Consider the following 22,498-nt stretch of genomic DNA (forward strand, 5'->3'; position numbering starts at 1 on the left):
TTCCTCCCCCTCGTTTCCCTCAACCACTCTCACTTGAAGCGCTTATTGGAGATGGCAAAACACGACACTCACCGGACTCTATGTGTGTGTGTGTGTGTCTAACCACACTCATTCACAAACATCTCTCCGGTAACATGAGCTTCCTGTGACTCAGTTTAAACACAGAGCAGAGGTTCTCACTCACGTCCGCTCAGATTAAAAACCAGCAGGAGGAACAGGAAGCGCTGCACGCCGCAGTCCATTATTTCCACAACATTCGTCAACGTCCAATCAGCAGCCGCCTTCTGAAACATCACTTGGGACACAGTGATGAAAGGAAGGATCGATTCTCCGTACTGCCGCTCTCTTTGGACCAATCAAAGTGAAGAGGGATCAACAGAGCGGCAGCAACGTTTAAGAAGCTTTTGTGGGACGTTTTAGACCGAGCTGTGTTCTTGTGTTCTTCATCTCTTGCTCTCTTGTTCTTATAAAACTCTATCCGGTTTGAACAGGAGAGTTCAGGTTCAGAGCCCCTCTTACTCCATTTCTTCTTCTGTGGTATCGTCTATTGATTCCTTGTGTTCCCTCTCCCCTTTTCTTTAGAAGCTTTGACTTTGCCAGTTCAAGGCGGGACTGTTACGCTTCATCCTCAACGTAAAACACAGGGTTGAAATGGGGGGGTGAAGTCACTCCTCCTCTGGCATCGAAGGGGCAGAAACAGTGTGAGTGTAAATGGCAGAAAGGACGCATGACGTCCGATGACGTATTATTTGTGCGACCAACAACCGGAGGAAGAAGAGACCAAGCTGACCGCATCATTAGAAGAGAAGAAGATGAGAGTAGCAAACATGTCGGTATCGAGGTTCGGGAGCTCCACGCGAAATTAACCACCAGAAAAAGAACGGCACGCGGTTCATCGTTACGAAAGCACTCGGCTCTGCCGCCGCATCCTGTATACGTCACTCTCAGTGATGTCGCTGCTTTCTTACACGTCACAGCCGTCGCCCCCCATTTGCTTTCGTAACGCCAGAGCGCTGCAAAAACACACTGGGGCGGCTTAACGCCGGCGTTGCATGGTTCAAAGTACAACTACAAAGGTAGCATGACAGCAGAGCTTTGTTATGCGGCTGTGGCGTCGTGATGTAAAAGGAAGACGTGGCTGTCATTTTGTTTTGTCCCAATCCATCCCGTTACTTCTCGTCTATCATTCTGTTTCTGTTCCCAAAGTGCTCCATGTCAACACCACCTGTTAAAGATTGATTTCACTAAATGGCACTGAAGACACATTTGTTCACAGAGCGAGTGGAGCTAGCTGAAAGTTGCAGTAAAGTTAGCTTACTACAGATCGGACACCCGGATGTGTTCTTCTGCTGAGTGTGGCCGTACTTTGTCAGGTGAACGATCACGGTTCTGGCTGGAACCGTGATCTAAAGTTTTCTTTATCGCGCAGTCTGGCTGAATACTTGATTCTGATTGGCTGCAGGGTGTCCATTAATTCTGATAATGGACACCTTCTTAGTTGTTTCAGTGAATCTCTGTCTTCATTGCTCCTAATGATGCACTGGCTCCACAGTTAATCCTTTCATCCTATATTAGTAACCCTAAGCTATCATCCAACAAAGACAACGAGTGACTTTAAGGAGAATATGAGAACTTTATGGAACGGAGCTGAAAGGGGAGAAACTGAAAAGAACTGATCTGATTGGTCGAGGATAATTCTAGTTTCACGTAAAACACACATCTGCAGTCCAGCTTGTTTAATACTGACGAGACGGTGGAGTAAAAAGGACCCATACCAGTGGCGGCCATCTTGTTTTTTTAATGAAAATGCCTTGTGGTTATCCTCTGTCCTTTGATTCTCTATTAAACCTCCAAAATAAGCAGCAGTGATTGTTAACTCCGTCTCTGGAGGCAGAAGATCTTCAGAGATTCACAGTAAAGCAAACTTTCATATTTATTGCTACTTTTGAAAACGCAGAAACCATCCATGAAACAACAACTCAAAGTGTTTCTTAAACTAAAGTTATGTGACAAATGTTTAAAATCCTGCAGCAGCCAACATGTTTCATTCAATCGTTAAAGCTGCAGTAGGTAAGATGGAGAGGAGAGCCCCCCCCTCTCTCTCCGCGGCGCTCAGTCCTGCCTCCAAAGCCCTCCCTAGCGCAGGCTAGTAACCAAAGCAACTGAAGGAGCCAGATATACAACATGTAAAAACGTGAGACGACGACAACCGCAGCCGTTGTATTACACCACCAGCATCGTCATACTTTAATCCTCTCAGCTCCCGTAGCTCTCTCCACCTGCTGCTCAAATGTTTACTTTCGATTCGTTTCGGTCTCGGTCCAACTCTTTCTCTTTAGCTTGCTTCTCCTCTTTTCTCTCCTTCGGTGTAACTTTGTGGTGTCAGCCTCGTTGGCGATGGAGGGACGGGCAGTTTTCAGGCTTTGTGGACACAAACCGGCTGACGCTGCGCACACTGAACAAACTGAGCTCAACCGTGTGAGCATGCGCGGGGGAGTGGTGCTGCGCAGCGTGTGATTGACAGCAGCCTGAGAGCCTGCTCGGATCTGATTGGTTGTTGTGTTTCGGGAGCGTTGGATTCTTACAAATGCCATTAGGAGCAGGAGGAGGAGCCAGAGGAGCAGATTATCTCTCTCATGTACTGCTGCATGTTTAAAGTGAGTTAGTTAAAAGTTACTTTTAATAATGTCAGCTTTAATCTGTGTGTCTATGGGTGTGATTTGGTGCAGTGGTACAGGAAGTCAGTGATGAGCTGAAACATGTGGAGCTCTGCAGGCCACAAGTGCAACACATGAAGTGTGAACCCTTCAGACGCACATGAACTCAAATCTTAAGAAGCAAAAACAAACACTATCTCCTGTCCTTGTCTCCTTGCCTGTGCAGCTCCTCTCGGGGGGGACAGGAGGTCTAATGGAGTCCAGAGCCGAGCAGAAACTCTGCGTATTGTTGTCTCTCTCCATCAGACTCAGCGTTGGCTCTGTCAGACTGAAACTGAGGCTGTTTGACTTCTAATGCAGGAAGAAACAAAGAGGCGGAAATGAAAGAGGGTCTATTTTTCCACCCGTCTCTCTGCATCATCGCTCTCTCTCTCTCTCCTGCAGAAACTCGCCCCGCTTCCTCCAGCGAGGCCGCCGCTCAGAGCGCCTATTAACACAGAAAATGGCTCTCTGCTTTTCAATTACCAGCTGCCCCGCACGCCCGCTCTCTCTCTCTCTACGTCTCGCACACACACACACACACACATACACAATGAAAGAAGAGGACAAACACACACAAAGGCACATAAAGAAACACACACACTTTTCTTGTAGAATTCCCTAAAGAGAGTGAGTCATCCAAAACAATATTTACAATCTTTGACAGCCACTTTGTGTGTGTGTGTGTGTGTGTGTGTGTGTATGCCCTGCATGTGTGTGTGTGTGTGTGTGTGTGTCCAACATACTGATTATGTGATATTAAACCAAATTACACACTCAAATCTCCATAAAGAAAGAGAACATGTTTGGTGCAAAGTTTTTGAATGTATGAGTACCTGTGGCGGTCTGCTCCTGTGTGTGTGTGTGTGTGTGTGTGTGTGTGTGTGTGTGTGTGTGTGTGTGTTTGTGTGTGTGTGTGTGTGTGTGTTATGCCTTATTGTTATGAGCTGTCTTGTATTCATCCTGCATCCTTCACTAAGAGCATACAGGTGCATTCACATTGCAGATAAAGTGAATCCCCAGCGTGTCAGAGGTCGTCAGATCGGCCGCCTCATGTGTATAAAGTAATAAATATCTCGTTACTGATGTTACGAGTTTCTGGACCTCGAACCTGCTGAAGAGTGTGACAGGTTTCAGTGGGCGGCGGTCAGGGGCAATGGATGCAGCAAACACAAACTGTCACCCAGACAAGCAGGGTGTTCGATCCCCGTGTGAAACTGTAAATATGTGTTCAATCTTTGAAGAAGTTTGATTTCGGTTTTGTTTTTTAGATCTGCTACAGAGCGAATCGTTTGTTCCCAACCAATTTACCTGACCAGGTACTTCTGTGGCCTGAACCAAACCAGACTGGGACCGTTTCTGTAACGTCCATTAAGGGTCTGTAACGGCGTCTTTTGTGCTGGCAGCGCTCACAGCCTCCTCACTGCCGCTCACTGTTGCTAGGTTACGAGTGACCGTTACGTCAGTTTGATTAATATTTGTTTTTATTCAAGGAAATTTTACAAATAAAACATGAAAGTAAAGTAAAGGAGTCGTGTCCTGCATCAGCAGCAGCTCCAGACAAAAACTAAAGGCTTAGCTTCTCCTCCGCCAAAGACGATATCGTAAGTCCTTCCTTCTTGATTTTGATTGGTAGGTGAGGGAGAAGTGACATGTGAGCGCGGCTGACGCAGAGGAAGCTCAACTAAACGCTTTGAACAGTTCCTGTTTTATGTTGAAAGTCGAACATCCTGTCACGAGTCATTCTAGTTTAGTTCTGCTTTTGATTTGTATTTTGGGGTTCTGATGTCATTTCCTGTTTCACTCGGTCACTGCGTCTCTTGTCGTCATGAGTTCTTATCGTTTCGTTTTGTGTTTAGTGTTTTCCATGTTCTGGTCACGATTTAGTCTTTTATCTTGTGTCTCATTGGTTAGATCATTTCCTGTTTTACTTTGTCTCTCGTGTGGATCCACTTCCTGTCTTTGTTTCCTGCTTGTTTGAGCCCTGCCCTTTTTGTTTTCACCTGTCACTTGATTGTCTCACCTGTGTCTGATTAGCCTCACCTCCTAAGTTTACCCTCGTCTCGGTGCCAGTCCATTGTCTTTGTCTCTGTCTGTGAAACCCGACGTACGTCTTCCGTATTGAAAAAACTCTGATTTAACATCCGAGGAAGAGCCATCGATTCAGTCTCAAATCGAACCAACATCCAGCCAATCAGGTTTCGCTCCGTTGGTCATGTGTGGCTTACGAGTCCCTTGAACACAAATGAGGAAATAAACGGCCGATTACTTTGCTGCTTCATCTCATTAATTAATCGGTTTCATGAAGAACAGGTTTCAGAGCAGCATTTCTGTGTCACGTGACAACAGTGGACTCTGCACACGCCAATTCACTGATCGCTACAAACGTGTCGTCTCTGCTTTCTTAAAACAACAGCATGCCACAGAAACATGGAGTAAAGAGAGGCGACAGTCAAATCCATTCAAAGTCAGTGCATCTGAAATATGAGTCACCTGCCTTGTAAAAGAACTAACATATCATATCAGCTCCCGCCGTCATGTCGCCCGGCCCTTTGATTCTGCAAACCTGTGCCCATAACTCACCCGCTCCTGATTGTGTCATCAGTCACACTCCCTCGTTTCCCTGCTCGGTCTCGGTTTGTCCTGCAGGTTCTTTGCTTTCTTCACTTTGCCATTTGTTCCCGTGTGTACTACTTCCTGCTCTGGGAGAGAAAGCCTTCCTGAGCTGCGCTTTGTGTCCTGTTGCAATCCCTGCGAATAAGTCTGAGATTTGTTAGGCACATCTTTTGGATGCTTGATGGGATATTGCTTATTTATTAACACTAACTAAACAGCTTTAGTCTAACTAGAGAACAACACAACTTTTACATCTGATATCTAAAATGAAGGATCACAGCACTAACTGTTTAACATGTGCACCATCCAACAAGAGGAAAACTCCTCTTTTCTCCTTCCCTCCTCTTTCCGTCTCTGGACGTGTCAACTGTGGCTGACAGGATCTGAGGTCAGCACACAAAACTGTGTGTGTGTTGTGTGAGGATCCAAACAGCCTACGGAGACAGAGAGACAGACACCGAGTCTCTGAGGTCTGTAGTTTAGTGTACACATTGACCTCGTCAGTGACCTCGACCTGCTGCCCGTGTGACTGTTTAAAGACGACTGCACACTCCGGCCTAAAGCGAATATATGTGGATATGGGACCAAAACAAAGCGAGAGCCTTAGACACAAACAGAAATCACAATCAGTCGACTCGTGAGGATAAATTACTTTAGTTTTCAAAAAGAAGAAGATAATCCTACTCTGAAGGTAGCAGGAAACAGATGAGGATGTTTAAAAGCGTGCACATATTGAAGCTCTAAATGAACGCGCTCTTTGTTTTGCTCTTTTGCGTGCGAGTAGATTTCAGCCTCTCTGCAAAGACTGCCTCAGAGAGAAACCACACAGGGCGCTTGTTTGAATGAGAGCATACTTGGAACAGAGAGGGATTCCTCAGAGGTCCAGAGTGTAACGTCTTCCCAGAGAAAAACGCTTCGTCTGTTTGTCATTTAGCAGTTGGATTCCTGCGTGAGTTGAGCATGTTGTGAGATCTTGCATAGACAGGCTGCAGACTGAGCCCACCTGAGGGCTCCAACAAGGCCACAAGGTAAAGGGGCGGGACGTCAATACTGCGGCTCCACCAGCCGATCTCTGCTGCACACGCTCTGGATACAAAAGATGGCAGCGCCCGCTCCGGGAGGGTTAAGGCTTCACTTTTGTACAACGAGAGGAGGTGGAGACGTGTCGGCCATCTTTATATACAGTCAAAGTCTAGAAAGTCCAGACACAGATACCTGCTAATTAGTGCTAACATATCAAGGAAGACTAGGAACATACTGACATGTGTCCTGAGTATTGATGTTTGCCGCAGCATTAAGGTTTCCTTTCAACGAACTGGGAAAACTGAAATACATTGGCTAGCATTTCCACATTCATTTCTGAAACTACACAACTCAGATTGTTCTTCTAAGTGTGTGACAACATGACAGAAAGGATCCCTACAGAGATAGACCTTTTTGTTACAGAGGAATATGATTGTTTTAACCACACACAGACATTACATCGCTCTCTGCAGACACACCAGACTCCACTCATAAAAACACTGATTTCACCTTTGAAGAACCCAGTAGTGGTTTGTCTACTGGTGCCTTTCCTGGTCAGTTAGTTTGTGCTATTGTGTTTAAAATGCTGAGTTTGTATCTAACAGAATATTTGTGTAACACAAAACTACAAAAAAACTAAGCAGTCAAGGTGGTAGAGAAGCAGCTCCTCTGTGCTGTGAGGTAAAATTACCCCCGTTTTTGTCAATGGAGTCTGGTGTGTTTGAAGAGATCGATGTAACGTCTGTTTGTGGTTAAAAAATCTTCCTCTTCATCCAGAACCCCGATTTTAAACAACCACAATACAGAGTCTCATCTTCTGCTCTCTTGTTCCTGCAGTAACGTCATCAGCACAGCGCCTTAAGGACTTCACCTCCTCTCCGTCTCTCTCTTCCTCATCCCCAGACAATAAGAAGTCAATCTACCTGGATCGAACCTCATCACTAACACACACGCACACGCACATACACACACTTGTGATTTGAGGTCACAGCAGAAAAGGACAGTGAGGCAGAAACTGTCGATTAAAAAAGGCTCCATGTATCTGTTGTCTTGAATTCGCTCTCTTCTGCTCACGCTCGTTGTTCCCCCCTCCTTCTTTTCTTCCTTTGAATGTTCCCCACTTTACCTGAGATGTGTTTGGATGTTAGAGGCGAAATAATGGAGAGATAAATGGGTCAGTGTTGAGGAGGAAACACTTTCATTAGTGGGAGAAATCCATCGATATCTCTGCCTTTGCAGTGGCACTCGACCTCTGAATCCATGTCAGGGAGAGATGGAGGTTTATTGTGAGTGTGTGTGAAGTTCAATCAATTACAGACCTGCAAAACTGGCACTGCAGTGTTTCACTGTTTGATTTTAAACATCCTCGTTAAACCAGCCTTCAATTTAGGACAATTCTACAATCTGAAATCTCACAAAATAATTGAATGTTTTGCCTTAAAGTTTAAACAGCACAGAAAGGTCATTACAGAGCAGAGAACTGCACTTTAGGATGGACTAAAAATGGAGGAACAAAGACTGAATGCAAGTCATTTGCCGGAAACTTCTGTAAAAGGTCCAAGAGAGCAAAAACAAACTCAACTCAATCAAAAGAAAAACGGACAAAAATACAAGCTAATGATGACTTTCACTACGCAAACGTCACTTTCAGGTTAAAACGCTGCAAATAAAGAAAGCAGACTCAGAGGAACGTACAGATTCCCCCCCACAGAAAACCACCAGGTTTCAGTATGTAGCCACATTTATCTAAAACGTGTAGTGGAGGTATTCAGTCAGTGAAAATGCCTAAAGAGGTGTCTTTTATCTGTTAATGAACACCGCATTGTGCATTATCTCATAATTATGCTTATACAAGGGTCACATGCCAAATAAACTGATTTTACAGTCAAAACGTTTTCCACCCAGGGAGCACCTGAGGGTCTGACTAATTCCTGAAACAATCATAACAATTCCAGAAGATTCTAATGCAAAGGAAACCTCGTTTCGTACTCCAGGAAATATAACAGATCTTAGATACAGACATTTCTGGTCCGCTTCAGAAAAAGAAGCTAGGCTATATGCTCCTCAGCGTAGCTAGCGGTTGAATGAATGAGCTAGTTTGACTTTCCAAGTAGGAGATTATATGTGTGTCGGTGACTGAATGCAGGTGTTTAGTTATCAGACTAAAGAAGTAGCGGACTCGCTGCTCGCTCGCCCCGTGAGAGAGCGGCGAGCCGACACGTGACGGGAAACTGAAAATAACCGGTCTCTTCATCACTACGGTCCGCTGTAATCTCTCCGGGGAAACGCCAACAACTCCTGACTCCTGTTTACTGGCCGACGATTAAATAAATAAACACTGCACAGGCTAACAAGCAGCTAAAGCGAGCACAGTATACCTGCTACTTTGTGCTAACAATATATCAATACAATAACACGAACATTTCACTCACCGAAAAGCTGCAGCTCAGACTTCTTGCACAGCCATAAAGTTCCATAAATCCCACAGAGAGATTATTTGTCCAAACGTTGAATGAAAAAATCCCCAAAAGTCTCCAACAACACAAACAGGTGAAGGTAAGCTCAGTGTCTGTGTCTGTGTTGACGTCCAGCAGACAGCCAGCAGGATCCACCTGTCAATCAAGTGATCCCCTGTCATTTACTTACTTCTACTAACTTAATATAATTAAAACGAGTGTGTTATAAAAAAATTCACCCCCCGTACAGTTATCCTGAACAATAAAATTAGCTATTTATAACAAAACCGTTTTTTGTACCAGGCTGTAAACATGTTTATTTCCTGCTGTAATGTTGTTTCTTGTTTTCTGGAGCCTCAAGTGGCCACTCGAGGAACTGCAGTTTTTTGCACTTCCGCATTGGCTTCATTTTTCAACACCGGAGGTTGCCGCTTGCTTCGAAGGTATCCATTATCAGGAAGTAATGGACACCCTACAGCCACTCAGAATTGAGTATTACCTGGACTACAGTATAGTACATTTTCTTATGGCCGAATTGAAGATATCACTATATCGACATGTATGATAGCAGTGGATAAGTCCAGTGGGAAACATGGTGTCTCCACATAGAAACTTAGAAGTAGCCACTTTCCTCACCATGCTCAGGGTGGGAAGCTTAAATACTGATATAAATGTTGGAGGGTCCCTGGGCCATATTTCAAGGTAACACAGCATATGCAATAACCCATTAGCTAACGTTTGACAGTCTTCCTGGCTTACTTTAACGTTTGATTGTGCGACAGGATGTGATAAAAACAGATATGTAATGACTTAAGTTTACAAACGGCTGCTGCTAGCTAAGCTACAACAGCTAATGTTAGCATTCAACCAATTACTAGCTTGGTTCCTTCAGTTAATAGGACTTGAAAACTTGCAACATTGTGAGTGTGACATCAGAGGAAAAACATGAGGTAACAGTGACCTTTGACCTCCAAGATCTAGTGAGTACATCCTTGAGTTTAAAAGGATGTTCGTGCCAAATTTGAAGGCCTTCCCTCTCCGTGTTCCTGAGATATATTGTTCACAAGAATCAGGCAGAAACTTGAAATCATTATGCAAGTCAAACACAGCAGATATGATTCAACTCATGTAAAAACCTGGCAGTCCCACCGCCTCAGCCCGAACAACAACTGCTGTTTACCAGCCTGTACATCTGGCCTGCTCTGAGTCTGATCTGTGTCCACGCTCACAGTCTGCACACACTGCTGCTCCTGCTCTGCATGTATTTATACGGACTTTCAGCAGCTCCTCCTGAGAAGCCGAACAAACAGCAGAATGAGCTCCTGGTCAGAGGCCGGATGTCAGACGATGCAGCATCCAGGTAATAATCCTACTCTGAAGGTAGCAGGAAACAGATGAGGATGTTTAAAAGCGTGCACATATTGAAGCTCTAAATGAACGCGCTCTTTGTTTTGCTCTTTTGCGTGCGAGTAGATTTCAGCCTCTCTGCAAAGACTGCCTCAGAGAGAAACCACACAGGGCGCTTGTTTGAATGAGAGCATACTTGGAACAGAGAGGGATTCCTCAGAGGTCCAGAGTGTAACGTCTTCCCAGAGAAAAACGCTTCGTCTGTTTGTCATTTAGCAGTTGGATTCCTGCGTGAGTTGAGCATGTTGTGAGATCTTGCATAGACAGGCTGCAGACTGAGCCCACCTGAGGGCTCCAACAAGGCCACAAGGTAAAGGGGCGGGACGTCAATACTGCGGCTCCACCAGCCGATCTCTGCTGCACACGCTCTGGATACAAAAGATGGCAGCGCCCGCTCCGGGAGGGTTAAGGCTTCACTTTTGTACAACGAGAGGAGGTGGAGAAGTGTCGGCCATCTTTATATACAGTCAAAGTCTAGACAGTCCAGACACAGATAGCTGCTAATTAGTGCTAACATATCAAGGAAGACTAGGAACATACTGACATGTGTCCTGAGTATTGATGTTTGCCACAGCATTAAGGTTTCCTTTCAACTAACTGGGAAAACTGAAATACATTGGCTAGCATTTCCACATTCATTTCTGAAACTACACAACATTTGTTTCATCAGAAGGGTAGAAGGTTCCAGAAACTCACTGGACACCAAAAATGACAATGAAACTTTGCTTCCTGTCGGTGAAACAGCAAAAACTGCAGTGACGTGGATTATCTGTGACAGCAGCGAAACACTCCCCCCTCTCACCTCAAGTGACCCAAGCAAAGCTGCTGACTGCATGAATCACGGGGCAGGACAGAAGGTGTGTGTGTGTGTGTGTGTCTCTGTGTGTGTGTGCAGGATTTGGCAGCCGGCTGCAACACGACCGTCTCACCAGTGTGTGTTCTCGGTCGGCCATATGTATGTCAGCTGCAGCAGCCTCGGTACGAAACTCGTCACGTCAGGCCGTAAAAATAAAACAGGAACGAGGCGGGGAGACGAGCTGACAGTCAGAGCTGGAGGATCAGGTTTCCTGCTCGATTAAAGCGACAAAACTCAGCTTTTTATCTGCGATGATGAATCGGCACAAAAACAAACAGAGACAGACTCGGTGACCCGGAACATTCTCAGAGAACACATTTCTCTAGAAGGTAGCAGGAAGTACAGAGATGGAGCCAGAGCATTTCCTTTTGTAGATAAGTAACGTAGACTGGGGGAGCTTGTTGTGGGCGTGGTCACGTTGCACAAGTGGGCGTGGCCTGTAGTAGCTTGGTCTGTAGCCCAACACTTCAAGAATGATGCTGTAGGTTTGCCTCTCGGGACATTTCTGCACGCTTTCCTCTAGTTCCATGAAGGGCGGCCATCGGGGGCAAAGGATGGGTCAAATAAACAGAAGACGCTGCATTAGATACAGTACTTCTTAAAACCCAAACCATGATCTCTTCCCCAGTGTTGTGACCAAGTCATCTTTGCTCAAGTCCCAAGTAAGTCTCGAGTCATTTGGTCCAAGTCCCAAGTAAGTCTCGAGTCATTTTTTCTTGAGCAAGTCAAGTCAAGTCAAGTCGAGTCGAGTCCTTAATTAAGGCAAAGTCAAGTCACTTTTTTTCCACCCAAGATCCAGCACTCTGACCTGTAGTATCCGGTCTTTATAAAGAGAAAAGACAAGGTGTCTAATAATGATATTACTGGCCGATTTATCTCACCTGTTCAAAAAGTATGTAGTAGTAGTAACTAATGAACACACGCAAGTCATCCGAGTCATCATGCGACAAGTCAAGTCAAGTCTCAAGTCATTTATTTTTTGTCGCAAGTCATCAAAACAGTGACTCGAGTTGACTCCGGTCCACGTCACCAAGTCTCAAGTCCACATCTCTGCTGTTCCCTAACCCCACCCAAGCAGTTTGGTTGCCTAAACCAAACCTACAGTGACCATTCTGCAACATTTCACCACCCGTTAGTGATTGCTGAACGTCCAAACTTCATTAAATGTTGTCAGTTAGCTTTATTTTGAAAATCTGAGCTTCACCTTGGAGCAGGACGGATGCTGGGGATCGTCGTATTTTGAAGCTTAGGGCCGCTGACCAAGCTGCTGATACACCAGGATCATGGTTATTATACCGTGCAAATTTACAAGTTACTGTCACATAAACTCCCATGACTTTACTCTGGTGTCGTGATTTTCTCATTTGTTTTGAGGTATTTCTGCACGAAACAGGATGTTGCTGTAGGACTTTAGCAAATGGGCAGTTTGATTTGAACTTATTAGACGATTTATACGTTTACTTGAGCCAAAACAATCCAACTGAGTCTGTTCACTTTTCACAAAAGATTCAGCCTGAAACTAAAAATCCTGAGTTGAAACCTTCAGGATGATTTGCCTCCTTTCTTGTGCTGATGTCGATATATTTAAGTTTGTTACATTATTTGTGCACTGAATATTAAATAAATCACCTGTTTACTTATTGTTTCATGTTTATTATAACGTGTAGAAAAACACTGTTTGTTCTTTAAAGAGCAGAATCTGTTTGGTTTATTTGCTGTCTGCTTCTTAACTGAATATATGACTGTGTGAACTGTATGTGTGTGTGTGTGTGTGTGTGTGTGTGTCTTTGTGTTACAAACACACTGTGTGCATTTGAAGCTTGTGAATCTTCGTCCTCCCTGACGTGTTTATCATCTCAGTGAGAGTGAAAGCATGTTTATGTGTGTGTGTTGTGTGTGTTTTGTGTGCGTCTGCCAGCGTAACCTCTATGCTCAATTACATCTAGATTACCCAGAGGCCCCTGGGGCCGTGGCAGCCGGTGAGCTTGCTGATATAAATCTGGTCTGTTGTTGATACACAAGCTCTCTAATGCCCATAAAACATCACTGCTAGACACACACATGCACGCACGCACACACAGAAAATACATTCATAGACACATCAGGTGCACACATGCTCAGATACATACGTCTCACACACACACACACACACGCATACACACACACACACTCCAGGGAGCCGGTGCTGCAGTAAGCTAATATGCTAACACTGCAGGGTAACCTACATAGAGGAGGAGGAGGAGGACAGGAAACTAGGAGGGAAAAGAAAAGGAGAAGGAGAGATGGGGAAAGGAGGAGGTGACATTTTGAAAAGGTGAATGAGATGATGTTGACATTTAGAGAAAAACGAGATCAAGTGAAATCTAGATCCCAGTTAGAGAACAGGGAGGTTCAAACACTCAGGAGACACGACAGAATGTGTGTGTGTGTGTGTGTGTGTGTGTGTGGTTTATACGTTGTTCTGTGATTGAATTCATAATTTTGTCTCAATCACATTGAACCATCAAAAATATGTTAATAAAGAGCAACATCTCAAGTAACTGAGCCAAAAAACACGTGCTGCCTGCAACATAGCTAACATTAGCATCAACCACTTGTAAGCCAACAACACTGTTTGATAGGAAAACGTAAATTCATTGCTAACATTATTATTAGCAACTGCAGCATTCGTGCTTTAGCTTGCTAACTAGGTATGCTATGCTAACAGTTTAACTCTCCAAAAAGCACCATAATAGGAAGCATAAATTCATTGCTATCATTATTATTAGCTACTGCAGCATTAGTGCTTTAGCTTGCTAACTAGGCATGCTATGCTAACAGTTTAACTCTCCAAAAAGCTGGCTAATAGGAAGCATAAATTCATTGCTAACATTATTATTAGCTACTGCAGCATTAGTGCTTTAGCATGCTAACTAGGTATGCTATGCTAACAATATGACTAATCAAAAAGCTGGCTAATAGGAAAGCGTAACTTCTAGCGAACATTACCGTAAGGTAAACAAGGGAATTTGGCCTTTCCCCTTGTATAGTGTCACACTCACTTTATTATCTATTCCTGACTGTCAGCTGAAATATGCTTGGCTGTTTTCGAATCACTGAATAAACCAGGTGAGGACGGTGATTCAGATGTCTGGAAACGGGTGAGGAGTATTCACCTGTTCCAGTATCAGTACATCACATTAGAGCTATTTCCAGAACAGCTGGAACCACCTGGGAGCGTCCTCGCTGACCACTTAAAGCTGCCGAGGTCGAATTAAAACCCGGACTGAGAAGCGGTAACATCTGTGTCTCTGTCTGTCGGGCTGATTGTTTGTGGGAACAGAAAACAATCATACATTATTCAGCAGAATAACTCTGCTGCAACCTGCACACCGGAAAATGACAACTCACTCTCTCTCCATCAGTGGTTATAGTGCTCGCTCTACCAATTCCCCCTCTCCCCCTTTTGTCATCTGCTTCCTCCCTCTCTCCCTCCCAACCTCTTCTTCATCTTTCTGAGGTGGGGGTTACTCTCTCTCTCTCTCTGTTAAATCATTCATCGAGTTGTGGTGGGCGGCTGCCTCCCTGTCTCCTGCTGAGCCGGCAGAGAGGGGGAGGATGAGGGGGAGGAATGGGAGGATGAAGTGATGACAGGTGGAGGAAGAGAGGACTGTGCAGACAGAATAAAGCCCCTTCTTCTGTCGTTCATGTCAAGCAGCAGATAAAACTTCTGCCTTAGCAAAAGTTTAAGCCCAAAATTACACTTTTTGTCCTTTTTTCTTTCGAGTGTAAACTGATGACAAAGCTGTTTTTATTTATCCCTTTAACTCTGCAGTGATGGAAGACAGAGAAGGTTTATGTGAGGAAACAAAATAACATTTTCATCACTGTAATCCAGGGCCTAAAAATGTGGCTTAAACTGAACTCGTGACTTTAGTAGAAGTCTTTAATCGTCCAGTCTGAGTTTGCTATTTTGGTCAAAGTTTGTTAGAAAAGATGGGATCTGGGAAACCACAGACTGTATAAAGATGGCCGACATGACAGCTCCCTAAAAGTGGAGCCAAACCCTCTCTGTCGCCCCCTGCTGACTGGCTGCAGTATAGCTCTTAAAGCCCGCCTCCTCCATGTTAACAGATGGGACATGAGTCAAACTATAAAATCAAAATACACGTCAAAAACATTTTTCTCAAACAAGGTTTCTGTCATTATAGTTAGTTCTTATCCTGCTGATTTATGTCTGACTATTCGTGTGCATGCATAAAGCTCTAAATGAACGCGCTCTTTGTTTTGCTCTTTTGCGTGCAAGTAGATTTCAGCCTCTCTGCAAAGACTGCCTCAGAGAGAAACCACACGGAGCTTGTTTGTATGAGAGCATACTAACAGAGAGGGAACGTCTTCCCAGAGACAAACGCTTCGTCTTCATTTAGCAGTTGGATTCCTGCGTGAGTTGAGCCTGTTGTGAGGTCTTGCATAGACAGGCATGGGGAGATAAAGCTGGAAACTCACAGACTGTGTATAAGAAGTGGAAGTAGCCACCGTGATGTCCCCACTGGTTTGTGGACGTCTATTTTGAGGCCTCGAGTTTGGCATTTTGATTTTAGGGATTGTTTTATGCAGCTAGAAGTGACCATATTTGGACCAGAGGGTGGAGCTGGAGGAGTTTACTTTTAATCAGTTTTATGATGCTGTAAAAAGGGGGTGTGGCCTCATGATTGACAGCTCTGTGGACAAATGGGGCTCCTGCAGCGTTCTGTTCCCGAGTAGCAGAGTAGAGGAGGAACGGCGTGAGGAGACGTAACTAACACTAACACTACAGTCATTGAACTTTCCATCAGCGTGAATATCTGCTTCAGACCGACACAAGAAGCTGTTCTGCTGCAGACTGAGCCCACCTGAGGGCTCCAACAGGCCAAGGACACCTGAGGGCTCCAACACGCCAAGGACACCTGAGGGCTCCAACACGCCAAGGACACCTGAGGGCTCCAACACGCCGAGGACACCTGAGGGCTCCAACACGCCAAGGACACCTGAGGGCTCCAACAGGCCAAGGACACCTGAGGGCTCCAACACGCCAAGGACACCTGAGGGCTCCAACACGCCAAGGACACCTGAGGGCTCCAACACGCCGAGGACACCTGAGGGCTCCAACACGCCAAGGACACAAGGTCAAGGTGTGTGACTGGTAGAGGAAGGGGCGGGACGTAGGTACAGGGTCTCATTTTTTATACAAGAGGAGGTGAACACTCATCTGCATCTGTAGAAACAGTCATTGTTAGAAACAGCTGCTGGACGGCGATGTCCTCCAATAATGTTACTACTAATAACCATGCAATAAACAAAACACAATGAAACACACACCTTCCTGTCAATCACTACCTCACCCATCTTCTCTTTCTCTCTCTTACTCAGGGGAGTCAAGAGGGGGAGGGCTGTCGGCTTGATTGACAGCTCTATCCGCTTATCAAATTAGTCCCGGCCCGGTCTCGGCTGACAGCGTTACCGACCAATAAATGCAGATTTGTGGGGAATCAGAGCGAGCCATCAGCTTTGATTTGCTTCTACATGAGATGTTTATGGAGCAGAGGAGCGGGCGAGAGAGTATCAGGAGAGTGGAGAGAGAGAGGGAGAGAGAGAGGGCCACTCTGTTCCCTCTCTCATTCGATGAACTTCAGAAGTACTTTGGAGGAGCAGATATATTTGAGAGACTCAACTTCTTCCTGTTTATATAAAGTCATGTGAGGAAAATGAGATATTTTATTTGTCTGAGCGAATCATAAACCAGGTAGGTTGGTCCACTTTTTCTTTATTGACACTTGGCTGGCCCCTTCACATCTTTAGCCCCTCCCCCTTTTCAGCTTGGTGTCCATAGATATTGACAGCTTGTTCAGTGGCTTACGAAGGAGAGAGAGAGGTAGAGCTTGAGCTTCAGACAGGAAGGAGAATGAACAAGTGAGAAGACAGAGAGACAGAATGAGTGTGTGTGTGTGTGTGTGTGTGTGTGAGTGTGTGTGTGTGTGTGTGTGTGTGTGTGTGTGTGCGTGTGTGACAGGGAAAGTGTGTGTAAGATAGAGAGTGTGAAGGAGAGGAAGGTTTGGGACAAAAAAAGGTGCAATGCAGGTGTTTTATGCGCCACTAATTTAGGAGCTGATAACTGTAATTAAGTCTCGAACTTTCTCTCCGTCATTATCATTAGGCTGTAATATCAGTGATGAGAACAGTATGAGTATGGAGGTGTGTGTGTGTGTGTGTGTGAGGGACATCAGCAGAGAAAATGACAGTGTGTAGGAGACAGAGAGAGGGAGAAAGGGGGGAGGTTTTGGGAGTAAAAAGGTGCATTGCAGGTATTTTGTGCCGCATTAATATAAGAAGTTAGAACCGTACATGTGGACACGGGAACATACTCATGTGCAGGTGTGCTCAGTTTGTGTGTGTGTGCAATTACATACAAAGCCAACGCAAAGACCAAATGATGTTAACGAGCTGATGTGAAATTCAGGTATTTGTAATAACATTGTTAAATTCAAGCGATGCTGTGTTGTGAAAAATCTGAGTTGGTTCAATCTGAAACGGCCTAACCAAACTCCATTCAAAAAACAAGCATTTTAAAAGTTTCTTGCTCGTCTCGTGTTGCACACAGAACTGGAATAGTGTGACGTGAGCCTTTTTCAAATTAGCATCATGATGTAGTTATTTCAGCATCCTTCAGAATGTTTACTGGAATTAAATCAGAGTGAAATCAGTTTACTTTGGCTTCATAGCGCTGTAGTGAGACAGATTTTCAGACTGACTCGCACATATCTGTGACACAAGACAGGACATATTACTTCATTTAAACAAACTTTAACCAGCATGTTTTCACAGCATGAACTAAACCTTAGGATGACTTTAACCCTGCACGTCCAAAGTCAGGACTTCAACTGGATTCAACATTTTCAGTGAACGTCATTCAAGCAGCAAAACAATAAGTTCTATCAGGACGTGATATCAAGGAGACCATACTAATAAGACGAGGAGAAATGTGGGTATTTATACGCTGTGTGGTGAAAAGTCTAAGTTGAGGTCCTCCTGAGGTTATATCTGAAATGGTCAAACCAAAGTCCATTCAAAAAACAGGCACTTTAAAAGTTGTTTGCTTGTCGTCTTGCAAACAGACCTGACAAAGCATAAATTGTGAATTTTGAAAATCTGCATGATGAAGTAGATATTTCTGCATCTATTTGACCCATTTATTGTGATTAGATCCCAGCAAAATCAGCTCATTTAACATTCACAGAAAGGTTTAATTAAAATACAACAATGAAGATTTTGGCCTGAAATTTTACACTAATTAATTCTCGTCTGTCCGAGTCTTCATGTCTTTATCTTCCAGTATACTGTCCTTCTTTATCTCCCTGTCTCACCCCTCTCTCCCCCGTTAGCTCTAATACCTAAAGTCAGTGTATATTAATGTATGGTTAGACGTGTGTCTGTGTGTGTGTGTGGGTGTGTGTGTGTGCTCAGTTTGTGTGTGTGCTCAGTTTGTGTGTGTGTGTGAGCTCGGTGGGGGAAAAGGTCGCTATTTAAAAGACATTAAAATGCTGAAAGATGAATAGTGTCGGACATTTTTACGCACTGCAGGGCCCTCGCCTGCGCACGCGCACGCACACACACACACACACACACACACACGCACGCACGCACGCGCACGCACACACACACACTCACACACGCACGCACGCACGCGCACGCACACACACACGCACGCGCACACACACACACACACACACATACAAGAACTCAAGGTCAGGAAAGATATAGTGTGTCTGTGTGTGTGTGTGTGTGTGTGTGTGTGTGTGTGTGTGTGTGTGCGCGTGTGTCAAAATAATGTGGAAAAAGGAGTTTGCAGCCATAAGGTACCAACCTCCTACTGCTGCCCTTTACACACACACACACACACGGGGACGCACACACACACACGGGGACGCACACACACTTCTTTAAAAATGAGATGTCACAGCAGACACCGCAGCTCGGAGGTGTACACCAAGGACAGACAGGTATATGCGTGTGTGTCATTTGAACACTGTACGCATAGGAGGATGAGTGCAGGTGTGTGTGTGTATGTATCTGCGTGTGTGTGTGTGTGTGTGTGTGTACATTTAAAGTGATGACAGCTGTTACTCGTCTGTTATCAGCAGCTTAACAGACAGAGCGACCTTTCCCCTCTTTTCTTTCTACTTTACTATTTTCACTTTCCCTCTTTTCCGTCTTTTATTTTATTGTTGTTGTTATTGTTATTGTTATTGTTGTTGTTATTGGTATTGTTATTGTTGTTGTTATTGGTATGTTGTTATTTTTGTCTCTTTTATTGCTTTTAATCTTTTCTTTTCAGCAGCACAACAAAGATTAAGACTCTCCTTATCGACTAATCTCTGGTCAACATGATCATTGGGACTCGTCCGGTCTTACTCAGTTTGTTTTTGTCTTCCTTGTTCCTCTCTCCTCTTTCTCTTTACATCAGCGTGATCTTCATTTCCTCCTTCTCCTCCTATCGTTCCTTTCTCTTTCTAGCATTGTCTCCCTTCTCGTCCTTTTCTTTTCCTTGAAATAATTTCTCCTTCTGTCGTTTCTGACCCTTCTTCCCTTTGCAACCATGTCGACAAACGTAAGGAACACAGGAAGATTTGTAAAAGACATTTTAGTGACAGATGATAAGACGGAGGGCTGTGATTGGTCGGGGTCACGACTATGATCAATTAATCCTTCACAAAAGACAAAAATACTCTTCTACCTTCTACCCTTCCTCCCGTCCTCCTCTGGGTTTATATATTTCTTTAAATATGAATGAGTGTGTTGTTGTGTATATGTATTGTGTTGTGGGGACATGAATCTGTTCACATAGTCCCATCATGTGGACATACCTCTTATTAGGGGATGTAAAGATGGCTCCTGCAACATAACTAACAGTCTTAGGTTAAGACTTTTGTAGTTCTTCTTATAAAGTTGAGAATCTAAGGAATAAGTGTAAAAAAGAAAGTGTGTGTGTGTGCGGGTGTTTTCCTACTTTGGGTGTGTGAACTCGTCCACCAGTGACACTTTCTCCACCAGGTCTCCTCCGATGGAGCGCACCAGCTCGTAGAAGTCATTCTCTGTGAAGCTCTCTCGCCCGTCCTCGCTCTCTTTGCTCTCCGGCAGCCAGAAGGAAATGTCGTTGTGGAGGGGCGGGTACTTACTGAGGGGCTGGGGGAAAACACACACACACACACACACACACACACACAGGCTTTTAGTTAACACCTCATCTATAAGTCTCTCATACAAATAGCTAATGCAGCTAAAATAAGGCATCAAAAAAGAGCTGCTGGAGCTTCCAGGCAACCAATGGGGAAGTGTCTAAAAGCTGCAGTTCCTCTGGTGTCCACTTGAAGCTGTCTCCAACAGTGAGTCAGTCCCCATAGAGCCCCATGTTAAAACTTCTCTCTTCATGACAGCTGTGGTGTTTCAGTTGGTTAGCTATACATGTACATGGATAAGCAGGTAGATAGTAGGTTGGTTGGTTGGTTGGTTGGTGGTTAGATGGATTTACAGGTGGTTGGGAAGGTAAGCGGGGGGAGATTGGGAAGGGAGTGTTTGGTTTGGTTTGGTAGTTGGGTGTGTAGCAAGTTTGTGATATACTGTAATAATTACCTTCGCAGGTAGAAGGGTAAGCAGGCAGGTGTGAGGGTAGATGAACAGGTGGTGGTACTAAGTATGTTGTAAAACAGTTGGGTAGTTCATGGAGAGGGCAGGTAGGTAGGTGTTAAAATAAATCGATGGTTGGGAAGGCAGGTAAGTTGGGTAGAATGGGTGGGTGGTGTTTTGTTGGAGGGTTGAGTAGGGAGGTAGTAAGGTGGGTGTGATTGACTAGGGGGTGGTTTGGTTAGTTACGTATGCATGTAGAAGGGTAGGTAGTAAGATGTTTAAATGGTTGGTGGGGAGGGAAGGAAAGTTGGAAAGGTGGGTGGTTGATGAATGCAGGTAAGTAGGTAGGGGGTAGAATGGGTACGTGGGTTAGGGAGGTATTAAGATGGTTAGGATTGACTCAGCGCTGCTTAGGTTGGTGAGGTACGATGTTATATGTGTAAGTTTGTAGATGTACGCGAGACAACAGATGAAGAGGTGGTTGGTTGGGAAGGGTGGAAGTTTGGTGGGTGGATAGATAGTAAGTTAGTTGGTTGGTTGTTAAGGAGGGTACTAAGGTAGGTAAGATGATGGATGGTTGGTACTTCACCGGCAAGTGGGTGGACATAATAAATCTGACTAACAAGTACAGAGGCAGGTACTGAAGAATTTGACATTTCAATTTTAACCAAACTAGTGGAATTAATAGTAAATGGTTTATCGACTCTTGTATGTGTACTTTTGGCCACACAGAGCAGAGAGTCAGTGTATCTCTGGGAGCTCATTCAGCTGTTCAGCACTGGACAGCTCCCCGGTGTGTGTGCTTGAGTGTTTTGTTTGTTTGTGTGTGTATGTGTGTGTGTATACCAACATAGATAGCACACACACAAACAGTCTGTTTCCTGTTCGCCCCCCAGGCGGCCACAGTTCATTACCTGTGGATCCGGGGGCCGTGGAGGGTTTAGTGGGAGAGGTGGAGAGTTTCGGCCCAGGAGAGGTGCACTGACCCTGGGCAGGAGATGAGCCGTGCTCCCCTGGTCCCCCTGGAGGACTCGAGTTCATCAATAACACTAAGAGGACTGAGAGGTGGACGGCAGCAGGAAGCACGGCCCGTCCTCCAATCACATCCCTCCATTCCTCCAGATCTATGAACTGTCCTTTTTTCTCTCCTTCTTTCTTTCTTTTCTTTTCCTTCCTTCCTCTGACACTTTTTATTCTTTCCTTCCAGCTCCATCCTTTCTTTTATAGTTCCCTTCCTTATTTCCTCCCTTCTTTTTTCCTTCCCTCCATTGTTTCTTTCTCGACTTCTCCCCTTGGTTCCTACCTTCTTTCATTGTTTCGTCCATACTTTCATTTATCCTTTTCTTTTTCCTTTCCTTATTTCTTCTTTTCTGTTTTACCTTACATCCTTCTTTCGTCCCTTCTTTTTTCCTTCCTTTTTTATTTGGATCGTCAATTCTTGCACATCGTCTTTCCTTCTTTCTTTGTGATCTTTTCTTTTTTCTTCCCTCCTTCAATCTTTCCAAGCTTCCTCTATTTTGTCTTTCATTCATACCTTCCTTTCCTTCAGTCTATTCACTTCCTTCTTCTCTCCTCTCCCTTTTCCTTCCTTTCTTATTTACATTTTTTTCTTCTCTTCTTCCTCCTCACTTTTGCTTCCACCTTCTCCCTTCTTCCTCTTTGTCTCATTTTCCTTCCTTCTTTCCCTTCTTTACTGCATCCTCTCTTCCTTCCAGCATCAATTTCTTTCTATCCTCTTTTTCTTTCTAAATTTCTTCCTTTAATATTTCTTGTTCTCTTCTCCTCCTTTTGTTTTTGTTGTTAGT

At 44.6% G+C, this 22,498-nt stretch overlaps 1 protein-coding gene across 1 annotated transcript in view; it reads right to left on the reverse strand.

The window, feature by feature from the left end:
* fars2 (phenylalanyl-tRNA synthetase 2, mitochondrial) overlaps window positions 1-22,498 on the reverse strand; it is a 124,416-nt gene that overhangs the window by 15,009 nt on the left and 86,909 nt on the right. Inside the window, exon 9 of the mRNA XM_069667798.1 lies at window positions 20,077-20,252. Coding sequence (XP_069523899.1) covers window positions 20,077-20,252 — 176 coding nt within the window. The remainder of the gene's footprint in view (window positions 1-20,076; window positions 20,253-22,498) is intronic.

This window comes from Semicossyphus pulcher, unplaced genomic scaffold (assembly GCF_022749685.1).
Source record: "Semicossyphus pulcher isolate SPU_LCO1_2020_fin unplaced genomic scaffold, fSemPul1.0.p SCAF_18, whole genome shotgun sequence".
Taxonomy (NCBI): Eukaryota; Metazoa; Chordata; class Actinopteri; order Labriformes; family Labridae; genus Semicossyphus; species Semicossyphus pulcher.